Source organism: Triturus cristatus, chromosome 5_2 (genome assembly GCF_964204655.1).
Source record: "Triturus cristatus chromosome 5_2, aTriCri1.1, whole genome shotgun sequence".
Classification (NCBI taxonomy): domain Eukaryota; kingdom Metazoa; phylum Chordata; class Amphibia; order Caudata; family Salamandridae; genus Triturus; species Triturus cristatus.
This window is the reverse complement of record NC_140588.1, coordinates 795,124,239-795,150,721: the sequence shown is the minus strand read 5'-3', so window position 1 is coordinate 795,150,721 and position 26,483 is coordinate 795,124,239. Positions and strand designations below refer to the sequence as shown.

Here is a 26,483-nt window from a genome sequence, read left to right as displayed (position 1 = left end):
AATATCAAAATGATATTTGGCTTGCAAGGCTCTAAAAAGGAAGACAATGGAAGGAAGTAAGACAAACTTTAAAAGGCATCCCATAGTATGCACCTCAGGAACATATTGACTACTCAAAAAAGGTGTCCCTACCCGCGTCCCAAAAGATTTGGCAGATTAACTACACTAGATACCCAGGCTGTAAAAACTAGCGCCTGGCCAGCAGAAGGATCCACCTGTTAATGTTAATGTTAATGTTAATGTTAAGCCGCACTTTTTGAGCGCACGGCTACCCGAGAAGGGTGTCCCGGCGCTTTGGCAAAGTGGCCCAGAGAAACAAGAACCAAAGGCAAAAACCTACTACAGTCACACTAGGTTACTTAGTAAAAAGCAGAGTTTTCAGCTCCTTCCTGAAAGCCAGGAGGTTGTTCGCTTTCCGAAGGGAGAGTGGGAGCTCGTTCCACAAGCAGGCTGTCACGTATTGGAAGGAACGACCTCCCATCCGGACACGTTTGACCACAGGCACCTCCATTTTAGCCCGGTCCGCCGACCTCAGCAGCCTCCGCGGCACATAGAAGACAATACGCTTCCTCAGATAGTTAGGGCCAATCGCATGAAGGGCTTTAAATGCCAGAGTGAGGAGCTTAAATCTAATTCTCCCCAAAATTGGGAGCCAGTGCAGCCTAGCCAGAAGCGCAGAGGCACTAGCTCTCCTGGGCAGCCCATAGATAGCTCTGGCCGCCGAATTCTGAACAATCTGCAGTCTGGATAGCAGATACTTAGGTAGGCCTGCAAAAAGAGCATTCGCATAGTCCAGGCGGGAGCCCGCAAGCGCCTGGACTACCTTCCTACGATACTGCAGTGAGAGTAGAGGAAGAAATTTCCTAAGCATCTGGAGGATGCCGAAACATTTCCCTGCTAATCCCAGGATGTGTGGACGAAAGGATAGATCATCGTCAAACACCACTCCCAGATTTTTTACCTGAGAAGATGGCTTCTCTGGGGGGGACATGTCCTGGGGCCACCATGTCTTCCAGCCCGGATCAGGGGCACAGCCGAAAAAAAGCAGCTCGGATTTGTCTGAGTTGCATTTCAGGCTGTGCCGCTGAAACCACGCAAAGACTGCACTCAGACAGTCCTTGATTCTGCCGCCGCTAAAGGCCTCTCCCTTCCTGCAAGTGAACAAGAGCTGGGTGTCATCAGCGTATGAGATGACCCGGGCCCCAAACGCCTCCGCTACCTCCGCAAGAGGGGCCATGTATATGTTGAAAATGGTGGGGCTCAGGATAGAACCCTGAGGCACCCCCACCTCCAGCGAAAGCATTTCGGCCGAGAACGGCGGAGCCCAGATCACCTGTCGGCGGTCGGCAAGAAAGGATTGAAACCAATCCAACACCGTCCCTCGCAGACCAATCTCCCTAAGTCTTGAGAGAAGACCTGCGTGTGGGACGGTGTCGAATGCCGCCGATAGGTCCAACATAACTAACATACCCTTTCCCCCATGGTCGAGCGTCTCCCTGATGGCGTCGGTAACCTCAACCAGAGCCGTCTCCGTGCTGTAATTCGCACGAAAGCCGGACTGGGAATCATGCAGCAGTTTGTTGTTCTCAATAAAGGTGGTCAGAGTATGCTGAACATGTTTCTCCAACACCTTCGCCAGAGCAGGGAGGAGGGAGATTGGTCTATAGTTAGCGCATTGCAGGGGGTCGAGCAGAGGCTTCTTAATCAGCGGCAGAATAAGTGCGTGTTTCCATTGGCGTGGGACCACCCCTGAACTCAATGAGAGATTAAGCAGGGGGTTCAGCAAACTGTTCACCGCCGAGGCCACCTTGCCCAAGCATTTCGCCGGACAAACATCCAGAGGCGAACCAGATTGCAGCCTGGAGAGCAGCTCAAGCGATGTCTCACAGGACAACTGGGGAAAAACAGATAATGAGGGCCCAGATTCAGCCTGAAAGGGAGCTGAATAGGGCAACTTGTCCCCTAACACAACGTCAGCCGCTTGGGAATCCACCGTTGGAAAAGTGGCCTGAATCTTTGAGATTTTAGTCACAAAAAAGTCGGCGAGCTGTTTGATCCATTCTTCCGAATGAGAAAGGGCCGGGGTCCCTACTACCGGATTGACAAACTCCTTCACAATCCTAAAGAGTTCCCGGCTCGTATTATCGGCCTTATCAATTCTCTGCTCCAGATAATTCTTTTTGGCTGCGGCAATCTGCTTAAAATAAGATTTTATCGCGTCTCGGTAATTCATTCGCTCCACAAGATCGTACTTGCGCCGCCACCGCCTTTCCAACTTTTTGCAGTCTTGTCGCATTGTACGTAAAGTGGACGAGAACCAAGGAGCAGAATTGAGATGAGGTGCTGTTCTAGCAGGCTTCAAAGGGGCCATCTCCTCGAATCTTGCCTGCATCCAGTTCTGGACCAGGATGAGGTCGGTTTCCAGAACCCCTGTCATTAGACAAGGATATTGGCAGAGAGCCTCGGAAAGCATATCTGCTGACACTAGGTGGTAGGCTCTGAAATGTCGGGGGCTTTTCTCCCGAGCCCTTTGACTAAGCCTAGATTCAAACACTAAGACAAAGTTTATCAGATAATGATCTGACCAAAGGACCGGGAGTGGAGGGGACACCTCAATAGGTTTGGAGGAAAAGATCACATCTAGTGTGTGGCCTTTCTCGTGAGTGGGGCTATGGATAAAAGGGGCTAGCCCTAACATCTCTGTAATCTCACGGAGTTTGGTAGCCTCAGCATCGGTAAGGCAGTCCATATGCAAATTTAAGTCGCCTAGTAACAAGCAGTGCGCCGAACGCATACAGGGTACAGATAAGGCCGACCGTAGGTCCTCAAAAAAGGATCCAATGGGTCCAGGGGGTCTATAGAGGAGAATTCCAGTACAGGTCTGGGACGCCGATAGATGGAGTGTAAAACCTAATGCTTCACATCCGGCAATGTTGTCCACCACAAAGGAGGAACAGGCAAAAACCTTGTCCACTATCAGAGCCACCCCACCGCCTCTTCCCTCAGTTCTATCCCTCCGTAAGATGGAATAGTTAGGCGGGACAGCACAGGCGATGTCGGGTTCAGAACCCACTCCCAGCCAAGTCTCAGTTAAAAATAAACAAGAGATCTTGGAGTGCGCGAGAAGATCCCATATCTCCGACGTATGACGAGGCAGGGACCTAGTATTAAGCAATGCGCAATGACAGTATTGCGGAGGGGTAGATGGACTATGAGTAGATGATAAAGTGGGGAGCCAATTACACACGGGGCAGCCCTTAACCAAACGGCGACCGCCGGGGAAAAGAGATGAACAAGCCGAGCGAGTGGGGCGCAAAGCACACAAGGAAGCAGCGCTGTACGTAATCATCCTGAAACTGCAGGTAGCCACCTCTAATCCCGCAGACACCAAGAGCCGTCAGCCAGAGTCCCCCCTCGTCCGCCTCCGAGACGCGGACGAGCGCAGACGGGCAGGACTCTGGCACGACTCAGGCGCATGGAAGGCGCTCCGCTGCGCGTTACCGCTGCGCGAGACCAGCGAGCATTAAATAGCGTCGTCTCGGCGTCCCAGGTGACCTGGACGCTCAAAGATGGCGCTCGCGCTTCCTCCCCAATGCAAGATGGCGCTAAACCCAGTGAAACCCACAACCTCCCGGTAACCCGGACCCGCCAAACAGCGGTGGTGATGCCAGATTATGGTGCAAGGTAGGGGCCAGGAGCGCGTCTTAAAAGCAGGGGGGAAGGCAGAAATAAAAGAAACAAAAGTTCACAAAACGGGGTATTTTAAAAACTAGGCTGAGCAAGGATGGCGCGCGACCAGCGCGAACAGCAGCGGGGCACCGATAGTATTCTCGCCCTCAAGGGCACTAAGCCGCTGGTTCCTGTACAAAACTGGTCAAATCTGGTGAGCTTAAGGACATCTCTTTATAAGGCACTGCTTCTACCGACCATGAGGTTGGTAGTAAAAGATCCGCGCGAAAAAAAAGAGCCTCTTATCAAAACAAGTGGGACTATTCTCTGACTTAGTTGTGACTTCTCATGAATTTCCAGAAGTATATTTACGGATAAGAGCTTTTTGAATGAGCCTCTAAATAACATGAAAACAAAGTCATGTCAAATTTTAAACTGCAATCTGAAATAATAGTCCCAAATTTAGCAGCACACAAGTGTTTTCTGTGATGCTTAGACTGTTGCCTCCTCTCTGTATCAATGACCTTCAAGTGAAAACCATAAACCATCATTTCCTTTCCATCAAGATGAAGAGGAAGTGCTAAACAAATCCACACCAGACAATGATGTGAACCAGATAAGCTGATTAGGGACCCACACTCGGAGCTTGCAATTAACACCCACTCTGTCCATGCAAAATATGCATTAGGAGGGACTCCTTATAGTTATAGTTCCCAATGCCCTCCACCTATTGGCACTTGTCTGAAACTCACAGACATATCACATTAAATTTCTCAGATGTGGAAGCTCATAACTATTTCAAGGGGAGAGGAGTTAGCCTAACGGCTAGGGCGCACGACCTCGGACCTGGGGAACTGGGTTCCAGTCTCGGTAATGACGCTGAACATCCTGTGATTCTGGGCAAATCACTTAATCTCCCCGTGCCTAACAAAAAATGAATGGGTGTCCTCATGTAACGTAACTGGTGCTATGTAAAGCGCTCTGATACCTGATTGGATTCGGGTCAAGTTCGCGCTATATAAAACACTGCAAAAAAAAAAAAAAAAAGCAATGGAAATAAATACATCATTATCTTGCTAAACTTTCAAAATTGTTTATTTCTTGCAAGGGGTCGTCATCTTCTCACAGCCGAATACTGAAGTGCCAGTTGAGCAGTGCAAGAAGGGCGAGAATACATATCAGTCTGCATCCAAAATTGACCGCAGGCGGACAGCAAAATTAAATTCTGATTTCTAAATAAACTGTTGGGAGACTCAGGCAAACTATACATTTGAATTGTGACAGGTAGTTGGCCTTCATGTAAATAGGCTGGGCCAGTCAGGCAGTGTCAGAAGCAGTGCCCAGTGGGTACAGAGAACAGCATGAGGTTTAGACATAGGTTAATCTTTGGATATGGTCTTGGGTGGGGTACACTTAATAAAGATATAGAACCCCTAATAAAAGGCATCCTTTCTCTCGAGAGGGACAACCATGTACATGGAGGTTTTTAGCTTCAACAGTAATGATATTTCTGTATTGGCAATGTGCAATGTCTATTCACGGTGGGCTCATACAAATATCAGTTGTGTAAAGCTTAAGTACTAGCTTTAAAAATACTGTACTACTGATTGTAAGTACGTGGGCGATACAACAATACTGAAACTGATGTATGCCATTAAATTACCTCAAAACTTAATTTCAAATGCAATACATATGAACACCTACCTGTAAAACCGCAAGCCTCGGCCAGCAGAAAGGTGCTCCAGGACATCAAGAAGAACAGACCCGTCTCGAGTAATGGAAACTCATGTAGTTTTGTAAACTTTGTGACGTGATTGATTGTTAAGGTTCATAGCTTACCACTAATCTGGCACCATTTAAGACCGCCCAAATACTTTGCAATAACTGTTTATTCTGAACAATGAATACATGAAGCAACAAATTCAGTATTAAAAGATGTGCGCATTTTGTGAAATGTATTAAAAGGATATTAAAGCAGTAACTACGCCTGTAGTTGCTCCCATCGCAAAGGATCCGCTGAATATGCCCAGGAATATCCCAATAGATTTAAACATTGCGGACACGTCCAGTGACTGACTATTTTCTCCTGCTGGCTGGTATGCCACGATTGATCTGAAGATAAAAATGGCATAATGTCCATTAGGATTAGCTAAAAGCACTGATCGCCCAATCAATCAATCAGAAAATAGCATTACTAAAAAGGAACGTCTTATTAAATGATTTATATTCCCAAATTTCAACCCATACCATTTTGAATGCACCATCCAATCTCAAAGCTAAGGCCCTGGACACAGACACAAAACTATCAAACACAAAAAAAATATTGTTAATTAACATATGCATAACTTTGATTTAAACTGGGGGTATTCAACATATGTCCAGGCTGGCAGGCCTTAATTCCAGGATTACGCAGACTATGTACATGAGCTTCATTTTATGTTACTGTTTCTAAAATTATCAGATATCCTGAAATTCTGGAACAGATCTGGCGCACTTGATCTGCACTGGACAATCCTAATTCAAGCAAACATTTTTTTTTTACCATGCCCGCATGAGTAGTAAAGAAAAGACAGTTAGAAAGGCTGTAAGAGGGACTCCATGTTTGATCTGCTTGCGTATGCTGCAGAATTAACCACAGCCACTGGCCAACGCCAATGGGAATCTTGTCTTACAAGCAATATGCTTTTTGTTAGGTCCAAGGCTCTAACTAACTGATATGTCTTCTTATATCAACTCTATGATCTATATGGAAATTTGCAGAGAGTGGGATTACTAAGTACAACGCAGTTTATATGTGACAACCATCATTGACTAGTGAATTTGTATGCTATTGGAAACGCACTGCTTAGTGTTCAGTTTGAATCACAGTACCGAATAACATCTTCCATTTCTTAATTTTAACTTCACTTCATCAATTACTCAATCCATTAAAAATGTTTATTTTGTAGTGTGGCATTTTATTTACAAATACAGTTTCTAAACCTTTATAATCTCTCCAACATACATATACAATTTGTCAAGGGATCTGAGCATGAAACACTTTAGAGGAGGTGTGTACGCTCAGGGTCATTCACATATTATAAGTAATATATGCAAAAGCTACATCACTGTCCCTATAACTTGTATGGTGGACTCATAATTAGCATTCTATAGGAACACAGAGCTACCCTGTATCCCTATGGTGAACCTAGGTAATGTGTATATGAAAATCAATAGTCGTCTAAGACTTTTTATCCATTCATCGAGTAATGATTCAGAAGGGGGGGGGGGGGGGAGAGAGAGAGAGAGAGAGAGAGAGAGAGAGAGAGAGAGAGAGAGAGAGAGAGAGAGAGAGTGTGTGTGTGTGTGTGTCTGTGGCAATGATTCAAAGGGACTATGACCGTGTGTGTGTCTGTTTTCATAAAAGAAATCCACTTAAACGTTAGGTACGGTTTAGCACTGAAATTCGGCATTGCAGTGTTCAAGCCATCATAACTGACAGCCCCACTGTACTCACTACATCCCTTTGCCATAGGCATGTGAAAAAATTGGTCTATCGCAAGCAAAACACAGCAGGGGTGACATTTATCAGGTAAGTTGTGCACTGACAAGGGGTTAGGGGATGCTCACCCTGCCCACATATAACTTATTTGATTTGCTTATTCTGGAGACAGAGGCCCATATCCTGTAAAGGTGACCGCAATAGACATTTCACTGTTGCTGCCATTTTTGAATATTGAACTATTCAATTTTAACTCTTAGCTGACCCCCCCCCCCCCCATTCAGAACCATAGCCAGTTTTGCAAAGGGTGTACACAATTTCATACACATTAGTCAAAAGGTGCCAAAGGTTTTCGGCAATTCAAAAAATGAATTTTCACTGGTAAGCGCGGGAGAATCAGGACAACAGAGTTCGGTAGTGGTCGTTACTCACTATGGTAGGTTCTGATTATTCTGCCAAATGTAAACCCTACTAGATGGACTCTGACACTGGAACTGGAGAAATCCATTCATAATATGATATGCCGAGGTTTGGGAACAAAAATAGTTGTTTTTATAAAATAAATGAAAAGGTATTACTTAGAAACAAACATGGTGTAAAAGCTTTTATTTAGTGAATAGTAAGTAGCTTGCTTGCCAAAAAAGAAAAGTCGGGGGTAAGATATTCAATAGGCCTGATCTATTAGGTGTTTGTGAATCTCAAATACTTGCAAATGTAAAACGGGTAATGGGATGTGTAAAATCAGGTATCCAGAACAATCACAAAGGCAGCACAGCATTCAGTATTTCTGTTGCAAATCTCCATTCCATGAGTGATCAACTAGTGATTCACAAACACTGATATCAACAGTCATGTTCAAAACATGCACAAATAGCAATACGCCCCAACACCACATTAGACCAAGTGGTACCCAGGTGCAAAAATATAAAAGGAAAACCTGTGAGACAATCTAGGCCTTCAAAATGACAGCTCTGAATGCCTTTTTGCGAATGTATGAAGACTAGGGGAGCACAACAGAGGAGGACAAAGGGTCCCACTTGCCTGTGACCAGGCTGTATTAGATCAAAATAACTGACGTGGATGAACACTAGGAAGATAAACTCTGCAGAAGAGTTCCTGAGGCCAGAATCGGTTTACAGGTTGACTAGGTACAGAAAAAGTATACAATTTTCAAATGACTTCATTCTTCCAAAAATACTAACATAGGTTTAATTCAAAGTTGCAGCATTTACTTACTCCACATAAAGCTGTGTTCTTTTTGTACAAGTGCTCAATGATAATAAACAAACTAGTAAATTACTCATCTATAATGCTCTTTCTGGTGGATACTCCATCTAACCACAGATCCTTGCTTTGTGAATCTTGCCAGACACCAGACGCGGATCCTGTGCACACTGTGCAACTGGCACCAAGCTATACCCAGCTGAGGAGCCCTAACAAGGGCGAAACTGGTCCTGAGTTGCTTTTGTCCAGTTCAGGGAGGGCCTGGCAGTTTGGGCTGAACTTTCCCATTTGAGCAGGGTCAAGGCTGCTTTGCATATGGCTGAGTACAAACTGAGTTGGCACGGCGTGCAAAATATCAAAGGACTGGGATGCTGTCCCGAGTAATTATCAGGGGGTGAGATTAATTCAAGCATTCCATTCATCACTTTTGTGTATACTTCAGCTTTCTAAAAGTGGCATTTTCCGAATAGAAACTTAAAATCCAAATTTGCAATTAAAAAGGATTTTAAATTATAACAGAAATGAGCGGAAAAAGCATTTCTCTATCTGTTCTCAAAACGGAAATGATCAAATATTAAGTGTAATAATGAAAATCAGTGTTAGTCTATGGGAGAGATAGTCTTTTCATTCTCGGGACATGTAAAACGTAAAAACACATTCTACATTTTTACATATAATGCACCCTGCCCTATGAGAGTTTATGGCTTACCTAAGTGGTGACTTATAAGCATTAAAAAGAAAGGTTTGGCCCAGGTAACATGTTTATTATGCAAGGTCGAAATGGCAGTTTAAAACTGCACTGCAGGCTGCCGTGGCAAGCCTGAGACATGTTTTACAGTGCTACTTTACTCGGGATCATAATGTGTGCTGTAGCCTACTTGTCACATTTAGTTTACGGGCCTGGGTACATGTTGTGCCATTTACTAAGAACTTATAAGTAAACAGAATGGGGCACTTGGGTGAATACCAATTTTATCATGTTGAAAGGAGAAAGCACATGCACTTTGCCACTGGCTAGGAGGAAGGGGGGGAGGGGGTGGGGGTTGGGGCGGGAGTGAACAGAGAAATAATGTCAACAAAAACGAGACCAGCACCTGAAGGTGTCCTGGCTGCGGGTTTGAACCACTAGAGATGGTGAGCGTGTCTGCAAGACAAGCTGGGATGTTGGTCATGATGGCTTTTTAAATTATGCAGCTTGTTTTCAAGATGGTGCGGGCAGGTAAGGGGAACCACTGGAGTTAACCTCTTCGCTGCGGCGCAAATTCAGCCGCGGCGCTCCCGCAGTGCTGGCATTCCGATCGCGGGCGTGGTCATGACGCCTCCCGGCCGTCGTCCGCACACTCCCATCGTGACTCATGACGGCCGGGAGACGTCATGAGCACGGAAGAGGTTAAAGCAAGATGAGGCTTGTGTGATCCTATTTCACCAGGCCCTGGATGAGGCATGCTGCAGAGTCTAGGTAGCCCCCAAAGAAAGAGTGTGGAGTCTGAAAAGCCACTGTGTAGGGCATTACCACCATCAAGATGCTTAAATACAAGGACTTGAACAGTAGTTCTGAAATCGATTTATGGAAAAAACAATTAGACTTTTTTTTTTTTTTTTTTTTAGAAGAAAGAGCTGGTACCAGGCATCCTGTCGTTTTCGGGCAATCTGTTCCTTGGAAGTGACGTTTGTGTCTAGGGTTAATCCAAGTGCATTAGCAATTAGAGAACATTGGGGTTCAAAGCTGTCAAGGTTCCGGTCACTGAGCAAGGTTTTTAGTTTGTCTGGTTAGTTGTGCTTGGCAAATAACAGTAATTCTGTCTTGGTTTGTTTCAGCTTCAGGTAGGCACTGAGAAACCAAGTCTGGATGATGTGCAAGCAGTGTTTGAGGCGTTAGATGTCTGAAGCATGTGGGACAGCATGAAGGACAAACAGTCCTGGAGGGCCAGTCAGATGGTGAGCGGCACCATCGAAGACCTAAGACCTCTGATCTCCAAGTAATTCACTGGAACAAAGGCAGGGGCCAGTACATGAATAAATATCAGAGCCTGCAGTAATGTAGTGGTGGGGTGGCCCAGCACTACGGGTGGAACAAGCTAATCTCAAAGCAGGAAACCAACTGCCACTAACACTTACCTTAGCAGCCGGCTGTCAGGATTATCTAATTTATATTCCCAACCTTATGCATCATTTTGTCCTAGTCAGATTCAGATGGGGAATTGTATATCATTTAGTTGCCTTTCCCATGATGAAAACCTGCCCTTCGGACAACCTTGCCCATGCGATGGACAGAGTAAACAGAGCACTGTGCACTTTATGCTGTTTTATGACTTTTATTCTGGTTTTAGAAGTTATTACTTAAAACCCCTTTTGCTTGCATATGGCAATGGATGGCACCTGCTGCAGTAAAATAGTTGTCTGAACTTAATGATGCCAGGGTCTGTCTCAACGTGGCGCTTTTTATTATAAATGCACTTAATATACATAAAAGTAGAATTGTCCCAATATAGCGCTGAGCCCATGATGATTTGATGAATGTGAATTGCTTTTTTAAATTGACATTTTATGTGTTCTTATGATGTGATTAACTTTACTCTGTGTTGTCTAACAAGTGCCATTTGACATGTTTTTATCTGATATTAATCATTTGTAACGTATTTGTTTTTATAAATACTTTTGTGGTTGTTTCACATACACCGAATAAAGTTCATTGAATTGGACTCGTTTTTTTTTCTATTGTTACTTACATTTTGGTATTAGTGCAAAACATTGCCATCTAGAGGCCACGTGGATGATTGCGTCGTGCACGGTAGGATTTTGTGAATAAGAAGTAAAACCTTGCTGAAAATTGTGCATGTTTATATTTTTTCACAACACAATCATCTCTTCAGAAGGTAGGTAGGAAGAAAAGTTTCACGAGCATATTCTTCACCCGGGACCAAGTGGCTGGCATGTTCACTTGCCGCACAGACTTTTAAGGAAGATCAGATGACCCAGTGGATTGAATTCAGTAGGGTTTGGTGGTAGCATTCATAACAGTAGAGCAGAGGCTAGCAGGCATGTTATGGTAACCTCCACTCTGAGAACCCCCTATCATATCTTAAAAAGCTAAATATATGATTTACATTTTTCAGTACCTCTGAGAACCCCCTATCATATCTTATAAAGCTAAATATATGATTTACATTTTTCAGTACCTCTACTGAACAAGACACGCTGCCATGGCACAAGGCAGGCTGGCCTGGTTCTGTTCATCAACTGTTTTGTGGCGTGGGAGTTTAGCTAAAATGGCACCATACTTTGTTTAGGCAATTCTGAGCATACCTGTTGCTTCTGCTTGTTGGAGGCTGATATTTTGTTGTTTGCTTATTACCTTCATGCTCAGGAAACCTGGAGTGACTTTTATTTCAGCTTTAAGATGGACACTTGTGCCGCTCCATGACCGCTCCTCCATTGGGCACCACCCCCTCGTTCTGAGTTGTATCAAGTTAATATCATGGTAATAAAGCCAAAGGGAAATACCATCAGTGTATGACTTTAAAGACGGGAAATTAGATTAAGCTACTGCATGATGGAATGATAATATATTATGTGCAAACTTGCCTTCCTGTTGACTCTTAAATGGGAATTAAGTCGGATTGTTAGGAGAGAGATCTCATTAAAGTGAATAGAGAACAAACAGTTTCTGATAGCGAGACACCATTGAAGTCTGCTTAGGTTTCTGATAGTGTGACACCACTGAAGTCTGCTTAGGATTCTGATAGCGTGACACCATTGAAGTCTGCTTAGGTTTCTGATAGCGTAACACCGTTGAAGTCTGCTTAGGTTTTTGAAAGCGAGAAGTCTGCTTAGGTTTCGGATAGCGTGACATAATTGAAGTCTGCTTAGGTTTCGGATAGCGTGACACCACTGAAGTCTGCTTAGGTTTCCGATAGCAAGAAGTCTGCTTAGGTTTCCGATAGTGTGACACTATTGAAGTCTGCTTAGGTTTCTGATAGCGTGACACCATTGAAGTCTGCTTAGGTTTCTGATAGCGTAACACCGTTGAAGTCTGCTTAGGTTTCAGATAGCGTGACACCACTGAAGTCTCCTTAGGTTGCGGATAGCGAGACACCATTGAAGTCTTCTTAAGTTTCGATCGCGTGACACGGTTGAAGTCTGCTTAAGTTTCTGATTAGCGAGACACCATTGAAGTCTTCTTAGGTTTCAATAGCGTGACACGGTTGAAGTCTGCTTAGGTTTTTGATAGCTAGAAACCATTGAAGTCTGCTTAGGTTTCTGATAGCGTGAAACCATTGAAGTCTGCTTAGGTTTTTGATAGCGTGACACCGTTGAAGTCTGCTTAGGTTTCTGATAGCGTGACACCGTTGAAGTCTGCTTAGGTTTTTGATAGCGAGAAACCATTGAAGTCTGCTTAGGTTTTTGATCGCGAGAAACCATTGAAGTCTGCTTAGGTTTTTGGTAGCGTGAAACCATTGAAGTCTGCTTAGGTTTCTGATAGCGTGACACCGTTGAAGTCTGCTTAGGTTTCCGATAGCGAGACACCATTGAAGTCTGCTTAGGTTTCTGAAAGCGTGACACCATTTTAGTCTGCTTAGGTTTCTGATAGCGAGAAGTCTGCTTAGGTTTCTGATAGCGAGACACCATTGAAGTCTGCTTCGGTTTTTGAAAGCGTGACACCATTGAAGTCTGCTTAGGTTTCTGATAGCGAGAAGTCTGCTTAGGTTTCTGATAGCGAGACACCATTGAAGTCTGCTTAGGTTTCTGATAGCGAGACACCATTGAAGTCAGCTTAGGTTTTTGAAAGTGTGACACTATTGAAGTCTGCTTAAGTTTCTGATAGCAAGAAGTCTACTTAGGTTTCTGATAGCATGACACCGTTAAAGTCTGCTTAGGTTTTTGAAAGCGTGACACCACTGAAGTCTGCTTAGGTTTCGGATAGCGAGACACCATTGAAGTCTGCTTAGGTTTCTGATAGTGAGACACCATTGAAGTCTGTTTAGGTTTCTGATAGCGAGACACCACTGAAGTCTGCTTAGGTTTTTTAAAGCGTGACACCATTGAAGTCTGCTTAGGGTTCCGGTAGCCTGAAACCATTGAAGTCTGTTTAGGTGTCCGATAGCGAGACACCATTGAAGAAGTCTGCTTAGGTGTTTGAAAGCGTGACACCATTGAAGTCTGCTTAGGTTTTTGAAAGCGTGACACCATTGAAGTCTGCTTAGGTTTCTGATAGCGTGACACCACTGAAGTCTGCTTAGGTTTTTGAAAGCGTGACACCACTGAAGTCTGCTTAGGTTTCTGATAGTGAGACACCATTGAAGTCTGCTTAGGTTTTTGAAAACGTGACACCATTGAAGTCTGCTTAGGTTTCTGATAGCGAGACAACATTGAAGTCTGCTTAGGTTTCTGAAAGCGTGACACCATTAAAGTCTGCTTAGGTTTCTGATAACGAGAAGTCTGCTTAGGTTTCTGATAGCGTGACACCATTGAAGTCTCCTTAGGTTTTTGAAAGCGTGACACCATTGAATTCTGCTTAGGTTTCTGATAGCGAGACACCATTGAAGTCTGCTTAGGTTTCTGATAGCGTGACACCATTGAAGTCTGCTTAGGTTGTTGAAAGCATGACACCATTGAAGTCTGCTTAGGTTTCTGATAGCGAGACACCATTGAAGTCGGCTTAGGTTTCTGATAGCGAGAGACAATTGAAGTCTGCTTAGGTGTTGAAAGCGTGACACCATTGAAGTCTGCTTAGGTTTCTGATAGCAAGAAGTCTGCATACGTTTCTGGTAGCGTGACACCATTGAAGTCTGCTTAGGTTTCTGGCAGCGTGACACCGTTGAAGTCTGCTTCAGGTTTCTGATAGCATGACGCCATTGAAGTCCATGGAGACATTACGTTTATCACGAAGGTGATTAAGAGTAGAGGCACGTGTTGTTTTGGTTTTACCAGTGGTAAAATTGCATGTTTTACATTTTCAATGTTTTCCCACGCAAATTCTTCCAGGATACACCTGGAGAATTTTGAGTGGGAGAAAAACAAATTGGTGCTCTTAGTGCAATATGTGCATAACTTGCAACCTGAAATCCTGTTCAACCATGATTTGGGATTGATATTAGATGTACTGCGGGACATAAGAGACCACACCAGTAAATGGAAAATCCACAGTACATTAATAGTATTAAGGGGTGCAAGATTTTTTTTTATAAGGTTTTCCTTCCACTCTGCTGAATCTATAGACGTTGAAAAAGTGCAGGTGTTTGGGGTCGGCAATGATCCTTATAGTTCCAATACAGACATTTGAGTCTTCCTGATAACTACATGCACATTCTGAGCAAAGTGAAACAACAGTTTACCAGGTTCCTCTATGCTATGAAATGGAAGACGCTCAAGTTTGGTGTAATTGACATTACTGCAACCCTTACGGCGGAATAAGCTTTTCGGTCATATCTGCTTTATCTGGCAAAAATGGAGCTTGAATATGGTTTCAAGTTCATCTGTCGGCAGTGTCAAAATACTAAAATGCTCCTTTTCAAATACCTTTCTGAAAGATCCAATCCTTAGACAATTCTTGGAGGAACCGTGCCATAGTTATTTTTTTCTTTACTTTAAGCCATTTTGCGCTCTCCAGTCTTCACTTCAGTGTCAGACACACTGTTCACGAAGGAAGCTGAAACTTTTATCATAGAAGTATTTGCAACCTGCAACTCCTCCAGAGCCACCCATGCACTACTGCTTGAAAAATCCAAATTGGAGTGCACCATCATCATCGATAGGTTGATCGTGTGATGGCACAACATGGGCGGCTGAATGAACTGGGTCTGCTATGCATAGGCCTACCCCTCTCTGTCAATAAAAGTACTATCCCTGCAAATGATTACCACCTGTCTGAATGCATCAATGTATTCCTTCACAAACTGTAACATCTTTTCCATGTAAAAATCCTCTGGAAAACACGTTCATTTCTTTTTTGTACACCTTCAGCAAAGAGAGTTAAAGGCCCTAAAAAGCTTCTGTGAGAAGGTCCACTCTGGCTGTCACAGGGTTGTGTTACTGCCTACTCCCCAAGTGTGAGACCTATTCTAGGCTGTGGCCCCAGCTGTTGCAGTTTTTGCAGAATGGAGGAATTGAGGATGTCATAGGTGATGTGATTCCTCCTGTTAGATGGGTGATGTCTGAAGTGCCTCACATTAGGTAGGTGAGACAGCGGGACATTGTATAGGGAATAGTCTGAGGTGGTTGTTGATGGTGCTGTCTGTGAGCATGGCGGTCTGTGGGTATCTGTACCTTCAGCTGTCATACAATTCCTTTTTTGCTGGTGCAACCATGTGTGGGAAGCCCGAACCTTGGAACCAGCATTAAGTCTGCACCACAGTTCAGGCCCCCGAGAAGCAAGAATTGCACAACCATACTCTGCATTGAGCAGAGCCTTTTCATCTAGCACAGTGAACCTACCACAGCCTGCGACTTCGAGTCAGCAGCTGCAACAGTGCCTCTCATTTGTGATCAGAGTGAGAGTGAAAGAAAGTGAGAAAGAAAAACTGCTGCAAAGCACAGTCAGTGTCAGGGAAGCCCACTTTCTAATTGATGCAATATGAATCCGGTGTCTGTTCACCCCTCTCGCCAATCCAGGAGAATGAGTAGGACTAAACCGCAAACCTTATGGCTATTCAACATTAGGCCTAATGAACGTATGTGGGGTTTAAATCATACGTGACGCTGCCTTCCCTGTAGTACAATGGGAGCATTATGAATACATGCTGTCTATCTCCACAGCTGTTGTTGGAAGTTGGTTAGGATGGGCATACATACTAATCAGCAGATATTGTAAACAGGTATGGTGTGGGTTCTTCAGAGAAAAGGCCTTACCTGAGGAGGATGCATGCACCATGTGTTGGTTCAGCTGTCAGATAGAAACCCACTAAGGAGTTTTTGCCTTTATCTAACACTTATATAAAAAACTATTACCATTTTTAGCAATTAGGCATCTTTAGTAACAATCATAAGCAAACTAGGAAGAACACAATGTCCATGCCGGTCAATCCTAATAAGTGCTCATCAAAGACCACAGTTAGGGTATACAGAATCTAGCTGAATGTTTGTCAGGAGTAGGAATGGGGCAGTAAAAGGCAGTGGGAGAGAGCATGATTTTGTGAGAGTTACACTAAACCTTAACCAAAATGTCCAGGCAGAAAGTGACAATCAACTACTTGGTGTGGTGGAGCCACTAAAACCTTCACAAGAAGGAAGACTGCACAAGACACCAGTATGGAGGCTTTATCATACCATAAGCGTTAAAGCAGCTCATCAAGAGCAGGAAGGAGTCAGAACTCCAGACAAGCCTCAAACAATGGTGGAGAAAGAGCGAGGCAGCCATATTGCAGGACACGGCAAATGCATAGCAGGCCTGCTCAGCGGCTACATCGGTGCACTCAAGCATGGTTAATTGCAGACTCAAGCGATTCTGAACTCTGCGGCAGCTCTCAAACTGAGACGAGCATTGGAGGATCAATGAGGGCAGGCCTTCAACCTTATCTGTTGCCAAGGAGGTTGTCGGTCTCTGAGGATTTCTTGTCGGAATCAAACACCAACTTTCATGTAATGCCAAGGTACTCAAATTCACCCTCACCATCGTTCTTACCCTTAGGTAACACGCTGCCAAGAAAATCATCACAGCATGGTAGCAGCTCTCTCTGAAGAAAGTGAAATCATTCCCCCTAAAAAGCGACTTCAAAACTCTCTGTTCAAGCCCTCATACTCTTGCGTCTTTGTGGTGGCAATGCCCAGTTCCATGGCCTCCAAGACTCTCTACATCCCAATTTTAAGAGTATGCTATATACCCTATGAAAGGCCTGGAAAAAGTAAGTCCTTTTCACTTCTATCTTGATAGGAATCCCATGGTTCTCCTTGCCAGCCACACCATCTTCGAAACTAGCTGTAGCATCTTTAAAAACACCAGGAGCATCATCCCTTCCTCTCTCGCTCACAAGCTCACCATCTCTGCTAGAACTTGGTACACCACAACCAGGATACAAACAAAGTGGAAACAAGTGCAAAAACGAAAAAACAAGGCAATAAGTCTTCCCCATTTAGGAGTCCAGTACCAGGAACGACATTGCTTTATTTATCAGGACAACACCAGCCCAGCTTCCATTTAGAAAAAAGCTGAGGAGAACACTTTAAAAGCACAACCTCAAGAAAACGTAACAGTCTGCCACCACTTTCAGAGCCCAGCTTCCCCTCCAATCACTCATTGACTGTATCTTTACCTTTGATTCTCTATAGCTCTCCACTGCCTTTTGGCTAGGTTCAAGCTACTCAAATACCACATACTTATAAACCAATGGAGATAGAGGCCAAGTGTGGCAAACCATCAGAGAAGAGTTAATGCTAGAGGCACAGGGGTCTGGGGAAAGCGAAGCTTCGGCGCAAGGGTGTAGCTTTGTCAGTGAAAGTCAGGGGGTGTAAATCTCAAATTTCGCAACTAAAAAAGCAGTGGGCTGCAGGGAGGGGGCGGGTGAGATGACCAAGATCTGGGATGGACTGTTTCCATGAAGAACAGAGGCGGTACTGATTGCATTATGTGGGCCTCTCTAGGGTGGCACAGTCAGTGAAAAAAGATGGGTTTGAATGCTACCCCATTGGTTGCTACTGGTTGGAGTCGACTATTTGCAAGAATTCATCCACGTTTATAGTGTTTGGCTGCCAGTAGTATGCCTGAAAACCTTAGACTGGAGCAGCTTTTCAAGTGAACTACTTCCAATTTCTGAATTTCAAAAAAGTAGTACAGTTACACCCATTCAAGGAGTATATCTATAGGCGCAGATTTAATACTTTTTTGTGTACCAGTCACTATAAATCTATTTAAGTTCCGTTCCAAAAAATGAACAAGATTGAAAGTTCTTAGCGAAATGAAACTGATAAGAAAAACTGACACAGACATACCAGACCCAACTCAGTGGCTAGAGATCCAACTACAAAGCCAAGAATGCAATTGGTGGATGTCACACCCGAAACAACCTCCTGAAGCTACTCCAGTCTGTCCCACAAGGACCCAATAGTTTGCCCTGCGAACTCAGGACTATGTTTACGTACTACACAACGGCCAGTAATCCTTGCATGGGGATTACTTATTTTAAATGTATGTCACTGCACGTACTCTACTTCGTCTCTGCTACAAGAAGCCTAAAAGGTAGAGTTGTCAAATTGGTGCATGTAGGCAGGGCTCCAGTTTTCTATCCTCGCCTTTTATAAATCATTTTATCAAGTGAGAGACGGCCCCATGTACTAATCCCGAGTTGCATATAGAGTTGGGTGCACCAGCAAATAAATATGGTGAGCAGAGGGTCTGGCATGGCTCTAAAAGTCTATGCACGAGTTAAGTGATGGAAATGTTTGGCATGTTTATCGTACAACTAAACATATTGTAAAAACATTATATAAACTCTTTAAAATGCAAACAAATGTATTTCTTTAACACAGAGAAGCGTTTCACCTTAGTACATCAGTTTATATCACGGCATAGACAGACATTTTTTAAAAGTGATCGTTTTTTAACATGAACTTAGAAACATTACTGGCTTGCTGCCCACCCAATGACAATGTCATTAGTGAAATAAGAAACAAGTCAGTAGTTCTGTAAATCCAAAACATGGACCAGATTCTTGTTATAGATAGAGCAACATTGTACTCTATTAAATCAAACATAAGAGGTGCTTTTACAAGGCACACCCTGAACTCACGTATTTAACAAGTGCTAAGACAATAAAGGAAAAGGAGGCTCTATGAATTCAAATTTTTGCCTTTGATCACACAATTTGGACGATCAGGGAACCTGGAATTGATTCCAGGTTATCTGGTTTCACATTTTGGAATTTAACCACCAGATGGATAACTATGTCCCCCTCTATCCCCTGTTTTAGATCAAAGGTTACTGTTTTGTCGTTCATCCTTGGCAGAAAATCTGACCCAGACATAGCAGACCTGGCCCAGGGCACCCAGACCAAACTACCAAGACATGAATCCCTTTATTTGGAGGGGTGTCACACCCCAAATAACTCACCCGTAACTACCGCACTGCATCCATGATGGAAAAAAGCGCTCATTGTATGTTTTTCAAAGCACTAAGCTAGGTGGTTACGAAGGTAGCTTTAACAGCAAGGTAAGAAAATGTATTAAGTTAAAGGTGTATTAAGTTAAAGGTGTTAAGTTTAGACATAGGTCTGAATGAATCTTGATCTTTGTTAGTGTAGGCATTCTGTAATTTATATTCAGTTTTGTCTTGTGGCCAAATGTTCTTTCTTTAAATCAGTGGAAAACCAGCAGTTATCATATCTACCCTCTGTGAAGCTTAGATATTAAACTTACACAAGTTACTACATTTTTTGCAGTTAATGTAGATAGTCTTATCTCTTTTAGAAGAAATAATACTTCCTGTACATTACACGTATTATGAGTGATACATGTAATAGCTAAACCAAAACATTCTATCCCGCATCACCCTGTAAGTTGGCACTGACTTTTCAACCTATCCCAAAATTGAAAGCCTAAAAAGAAGATACTTGCATTCAGTGAACATATAGTTTTATGTGGATTCTGAGGTTCCAAGGACTGTGGTAACATTTGTCACATGGATTGCTTAAGCGCTGATGAGTTCCTCAGGTCCTGAAGAATTAGCCTTTCACTATTGAAAAAGATACATGTAAAGTTATACCGATATGAGGGAGGAGTAAAGTATTTTTCCAGGACGGGAAAGCATAAGCTATATCCTCAGATTTCCTGTAGGCTTAAAGGAAAGGATTTCCAGGTGGAAAACAATTTAGAACCAGACAATTTTCATGAGTAATTATTTACAGGCCAGGAAAACTACATACGGACGATAATAATTTGTAAAGATTTCCAAGCACAATCCTTGGTATTTTTGTGAACTCCCTAAGAGATGAAAAGCTATACAAATTGTAGGAAAAAACACATAATGCATACATATGTATTTTATTTTTTCTACTTTTGCGGGTTGTACTACAATCTTTGCGAATGACAAACTGAGAAGAATAAACAAATTATGTTTTGTCTGACAGAGGGCAGCGGCATCCCTAATTTACAACAATTAGTATTGGTGACACACCAAACCATGCTGGAATTTATTCTTGAAGCAACAATGTTTCTCCAGAATTTTTTTGGGTAATGGCAAATTTTCCTGTTTAATAGTGTGAGTTAATGCTTACATGGCTGTTTATTAATAGCTTGTAAATACTTATAAATCAAGCTGTTAAGTTTCTATGTTTATGGTTCTAGATAAACATGAGGTTGGTGTGCTTTGACTTAAAATAACTCCACAACAAAAATTAAAAATGAAAATGATCCTTTTCCATTGGCTGAAACATTTAACATATACAAAAAAACTTTGGAAAAGTACGACACTTACGAAGACAGTACTATGGCAACTGCATCATTGAGGACACTTTCACCAAAAAGAAGCGCGTACAGCTCTACATCAACTTGAAGTTCATGGAATATCGCAAGAACGGTCACTGACAAATAGAAGAATTGAGAATATAGATTAGAAAAAACCTTTAAGGTTTGACATGTGCAAACATATGTTCTTTTGAGATGGGTGTATGTATTGTTGGTGCAATATCCTCCTCTGCATAACAAGTTAAACCATCAAATAAAAACTCAAAGATGTTCTTACAGCTCAAAAGTACCTCAACAATTGTTATTAACATATGACATATGTTGGTCTGCTCAGCATATAACACAGAATGTACATATTCTAACGTAAGAATTGAAGGTCCATCATAAAAAAGATTTTGACCAATTACAAATGTGCTCTAGATTGTTACTCAAAAGCACAAGTTACTACTTGTGTAATGATATATCTGTAAGAGACATTAGTTAGTGATAGATTCCTTACCTTAGAATATCCCCAGGCGTCAGACTGGATCCAGAAAGTCTTTTCGTAGCAGTACCCCTGCGCGTCAGTAGGTGGCGTCGTGCGGCTCCGCGTCCATCACTGGCATCGTATGCGCCGAGATGATGTCACGGAGACTACTTAGGCGCCACCCATGCGCGCCGACGTCAGTTCTGTACACGACTTTCCGCGCCAGGAACGCAGAGCCATGCAAGAAACTGACCACTGGTGCCATGAAACTGGGGCCCTGAAAGGGGATGACCTTAACACTAGAAATCAGTTCGCAGAACGGGGAGGATGGGTGGGGCGGTAAGGAATCTATAATAATAATAATCCACATTTGTAAAGCGTGAACAATCACCCGTAAGGGTCTCTAGGCGCTGGGGGCCGTCGGGAAGATTAGGCAAGCTATTGCCCAGAGTCACATGGTGTGGGGCTAATCTGCCGCTGGGGATCAAACCGTGATCCCCAGATTCCGGAGTCAGTCGCCCTTGCCGCGGCACCACACCTCTTCCCTCACTAACTAATGTCTCTTACAGATATATCGTTACCCAAGTAGTAACTTGTGCATCTGAAAGTGACACGTTAGTGATAGATTCCTTACCTCAGAATAGATACCCCAGCAATACCAACCCCGGTGGTGGGTCTACGAAGAGATTAAACCAGAAAGTCACGGAGAACATAACAGCCAAAGAAGCCGCCTCTCCGGACCGGACTGTCAAGGCAGTAATGCTTGGTAAACGTGTGCAGCGAGGCCCACGTAGCTGCCAGACAAATGTCCTGCAAGGGGACGCCGCGTCCCAAGGCAGTAGAAGCTGCCGTTGCCCTAGTAGAATGGGCACAAAGCTCCACAGGAGGCTCCTTCTTAGCCAACGAGTAACAGGCCTTGATGCAGAGAACGACCCACCGAGAGATGGTCCGCTTATGCACAGCCCGACCTCTTTTAGCGCCCACGTAGCCAACAAAGAGCTGGTCATCCACCCGGAACTGTCGTGTGCGCTGCAGGTAGAACGAGAGCGCACGTTTTGGGTCCAGACGGTGGAGCCTCTCTTCCTCTTTTGAAGGATGCGGAGGCGGAAAGAAGGTAGGCCAAGTGATGGTCTGCCCGATGTGGAAGGGCATGACAACCTTTGGCAGGAAAGAAGGACAGGTCCTTAAAACCACCTTGTCCGGATGAACAGAAAGGAAAGGAGGTTTGGAAGAAAGAGCCTGGCGCTCACTCACTCTTCTGGCAGAGGTGATAGCTACCAGGAAAGCAGTCTTGAGAGTGAGGAGACGCAAAGGACAGGTATGAAGGGGCTCGAAGGGAGCGCACATCAGATATGTCAAGACAAGGTTCAAATCCCATTGAGGCATGGGAGGAAACGTGTGCATAATGACGTTTAAGGAAACGGTTAACAACCGGGGACTTAAAAAGAGAACGCTATTCTGGAAGCCGTAAAAAGGTTGAGATGGCCGAAAGATAACCTTTGATAGTGCCCAGACCGGAGCCCTGCTGGGCCAAAGAAAGAAGGAACAGAAGGACTTCAGAAAGAGGGGCAGAAAGGGGATCCACAGCCTTAGCTGTGCACCATGCCGCAAACTTGTTCCACCTGCAGGTGTATTATTGTTTTAGTGGAGGGACACCTGCGTGCCAGACATCACAGACTTCAGGAGGAATATCGAAAGCCGTCAACTGTCGCCGCTCAATCTCCACGCATGTAGGTGGAGGCTGGACAGGTTCGGGTGGAGGACCGTCCCCTGCTGCTGCGACAGAAGATCCTCCCGAAGAGGCAGTCGGGTCGGGGGATCAATCGCCATGCTGAGTAGCTCGGGATACCAGTATCTTTGTGCCCAATCCAGAGCCACAAGGATGACTTGGGCCCGGTCGCGCCAAATCTTCTTCAGCACTCTGGGCAGAAGTGGTATAGGTGGAAAGGCGTACAATAGAGCACAACTCCACTCGCGACGAAAAGCATCGCCGAGCGAGTGCCGCCTTGGAAATTCCAACGTGCAGAACTGATGACATTGCGCGTTCTCTTCGGTGGCGAATAGATCTAACCAAGGGTCTCCCCACTGCTGAAAGAGACCTTGCGCCACGTCCGAGTGCAGACGCCATTTGTGATCCATCAAGCACCGGCAGCTGAGTTTGTCCGCCCTGGCGTTCAGAGAACCTGCCAGGTGTTGAACCACCAAGGTAATGCCTTGATGTTCCAGCCAGGTCCAGAGGCGCAGAACCTCCTGACATAGGGTCCACGACCCCACCCCGCCCTGCTTGTTGCAATACCACATGGTGGTGGTGTTGTCCGTGTACACCTGCACTACACTTCCCCAGACAGAGGGAAGGAATGCCTTCAGTGCAAGTCGGATCGCCCAAAGCTCCAAAGGGTTGATATGGAGCCGGGACTCTGCCGGAGACCAGAGGCCTCTGATCTCCGCCTCTCCCAAGTGGCCACCCCATCCCAGGAGGGACGCATCCGTCACCACTGTGTGCTCCGGTTGGGGAAGGGAGAGGGATCTGTCATGGACCCAATCGCGATTTGTGAGCCACCACTGCAATTGTCGTGCAGTGCCCTCTGAGATCTGGACATGATCGGACAGGTTGCCCTGATGCTGTGCCCACTGGAACTTCAGGTCCCATTGCAGAGCCCGCATAAGCCACCTGGCATGTTGACTGCACGATGCAAGAGGCCATGAGGCCCAGTAGCCGGAGGGTCATCCTGACCGAAACCCGGGATGGAGGCTGAAAGATCGGAATCCGAGCCTGAATATCCCAACTCGCTGCTCGGGAGCATAAACCCGAAACAGCGTTGAATTCAGAACCGCTCCGATGAAGGGGAGCTTCTGAGAGGGACTCAGGTGTGACTTCGGCACTTTGACAGAGCACCCCAGCAAATGCAGGAGGTCGGCTGTAGTCTGAAGGTGGGTGACGACTGCCTGGGGCGAGCCCGCCTTCAGCAACCAGTCGTCGAGGTAAGGGAAGACTGACACCCCCGACCTGCGCAGGTGAGCTGCGACCACCGCCATCACCTTCGTGAACACCCGAGGGGCGCTGGTAAGGCCGAAGGGGAGCACGGCAAACTGAAAATGCTCCTGGCCTACCGTGAACGGCAGGTAACGCCGATGGGCCGGCAGGACGGGGATGTGAAAATATGCGTCCTGCAAGTCCAACGCCACCAACCAGTCTCCAGGGTCGAGGGAAGCCAAGACCTGAGCTAGAGTCAGCATTTTGAACTTCTCCTTCTGGAGGAAGCGGTTGATGTTCCGGAGATCCAAGATGGGACGCAGACCCCCTTTGTCCTTCTTGGGGACCAGAAAGTAGTTGGAATAACAACCACTCCCTACTTCTGGCCCAGGAACGCACTCGATGGCCCCCTTGGCCAAGAGGGCCGTAACTTCCTGCTGGAGAGTTGCCAAGTGTTCCCCCGACATGCGGTGGTACCGAGGTGGCATGGCTGGAGGGGTGGACTGAAAAGGAAGGGAGTAACCCCTGCGGATGACCTGCAACACCCACTTGGGAGTGGGGGAAGTGGTGGCAGATCCTGCCACCCACCGGCGTGGGGTGCTCCACACAGCTCGGATTAGGAAGGTTTGGAGGTAGAAGCAGCGGTGGCAGAGGTGGACTGGCCCCCACGCTGATTCCCAGACCCGCCCCTGCGGAAGCCGCGTCCGCGCTGAGTTTGGCTCTGTACAGGCTTGCTGAAGGAACGTCCCTGGGCACCCCTGCCCTGGCCACGAAAGGAACTAAAACCAGGAGTGGCCGGGCTTTTCATGGAAAGACCTAAGGACCTGGCCGTAGCCCGCGGGTCCTCGAAACGCTGCAGCGCACTCTCTGCCTTATCGCCAAACAGGCGAGTGCCATCAAAGGGCATATCCATGAGCGAGCTCTGGACATCAGGCGAGAACCCGGTGGACCGCAACCAGTCGTGGCGACGAAGCGCCACAGTCGTAGAAATCGCCCTGCTCTGTGAGTCAGCGGTGTCCAAACCACACCGAATGGCAAACTTAGCTGCATCCTTACCCTCAGCAACAGCTTGGGACAGCACAGCGTGGACCTCCTCAGGACACCTGTGCAACCGTATCCCACACCGCGTGCGAATAGCGGCCCAATAAGCAGGCGGTGTTCACCGACCGCAGCCCCAAGCTGGCGGAAGAGAACAACTGCTTACCGAACTGTTCCAGCTTCTTAGAGTCCTTATCCGGCGGAGCCGTGGGAAAGGAACTGTGCGACGTCGAGGCTTGGATGACCAGGCTCTCAGGCGTAGGATGAGTGGTTAGAAACGCGGGGTCACCAGGCGCCGGGCGGTGACGCCTGGCGACATTTTTATCCACCGGTACCCTGTGGCCGGCCTTGACCAAGTGCCCAACAAGACGTCAGTGAGGGCGTTGTTAAATGGTAGCAGTGGCTCCGATGAAGTGGACGCAGTCTGGAGCACCTCAGTGAGGAGATTAGTTTTGAGGGCTACCGTAGGAAGATCAAGGTTAAGAACCTCAGCTGCCCGACGGAGTACCATCATGTAGGAGGCGCCCTCCTCCATGGTAGGAACAGACCGCGGCGGCAGAGCTGGAGCCGGGAAAGGAACATACGGCGTCAGAAACGGCGCCGAGCCAGTGCCACGTCCCAATGCGGATCCCAGGTAGGAACAAAATGGTCCTGAAACCGGTGCAAGGGCGGGACAAACGGCACCCACTGCGGCGCCGAAGGTGGAGCCGAGGGTGGCGCTGGGGCCGGCAGCGCAGGGTCCTGTGGCACCGAAGCTGGATCCGCTGGTGGCCCCACAGGATCTGGACACGGGACCGGGGGGCCCGAAGGCGCTCCGTCGGGAGCCCGAGGCCTAAAAAGGCGGTCCATGGTGGCAAGAAATTCTTGCACCTGTTCGGGAGTCGTAGACGGACCCAGGTAGGCCGCGGGACTCCCAGGCTCCAAAGGAGCCGCAGGGGCAGAACCCCTGTCCCCCTCGTCCGCGTCCTGATGGGGGGACGTCTGAGAGCGATCACGCTTCTTCAACTTCTTTTTATGTCTTTGCTTACCCGAATCCGAAGACTTGGAGCCCGAGGAGCGACAACTGCGGCCCTGCGAGCATTCCCGGGAGCGATCCCTGGACCTGGAATGGTGCTGGGACGAGTGCCGGACCTCCAGCAGCTTGCTGGCAGGACCGGGAGTCGTGATCGGTCTCCAGGCAGTAGAGGCAGACATCGTGGGGGTCCGCCACCGACATATTGCGACGGCAGGCCAGACAA

General features: G+C 46.0%; 1 protein-coding gene across 1 annotated transcript in view; it reads right to left on the bottom strand.

The window, feature by feature from the left end:
• The window catches only part of SLC9A6 (solute carrier family 9 member A6), a 259,674-nt gene that overhangs the window by 113,249 nt on the left and 119,942 nt on the right, over positions 1–26,483 (bottom strand). The window contains exons 6-8 of the mRNA XM_085607924.1: positions 20,778–20,883; positions 5,640–5,781; positions 5,374–5,479 (exon numbers count right to left, since the gene is read on the bottom strand). Coding sequence (XP_085464050.1) covers positions 5,374–5,479; positions 5,640–5,781; positions 20,778–20,883 — 354 coding nt within the window. The remainder of the gene's footprint in view (positions 1–5,373; positions 5,480–5,639; positions 5,782–20,777; positions 20,884–26,483) is intronic.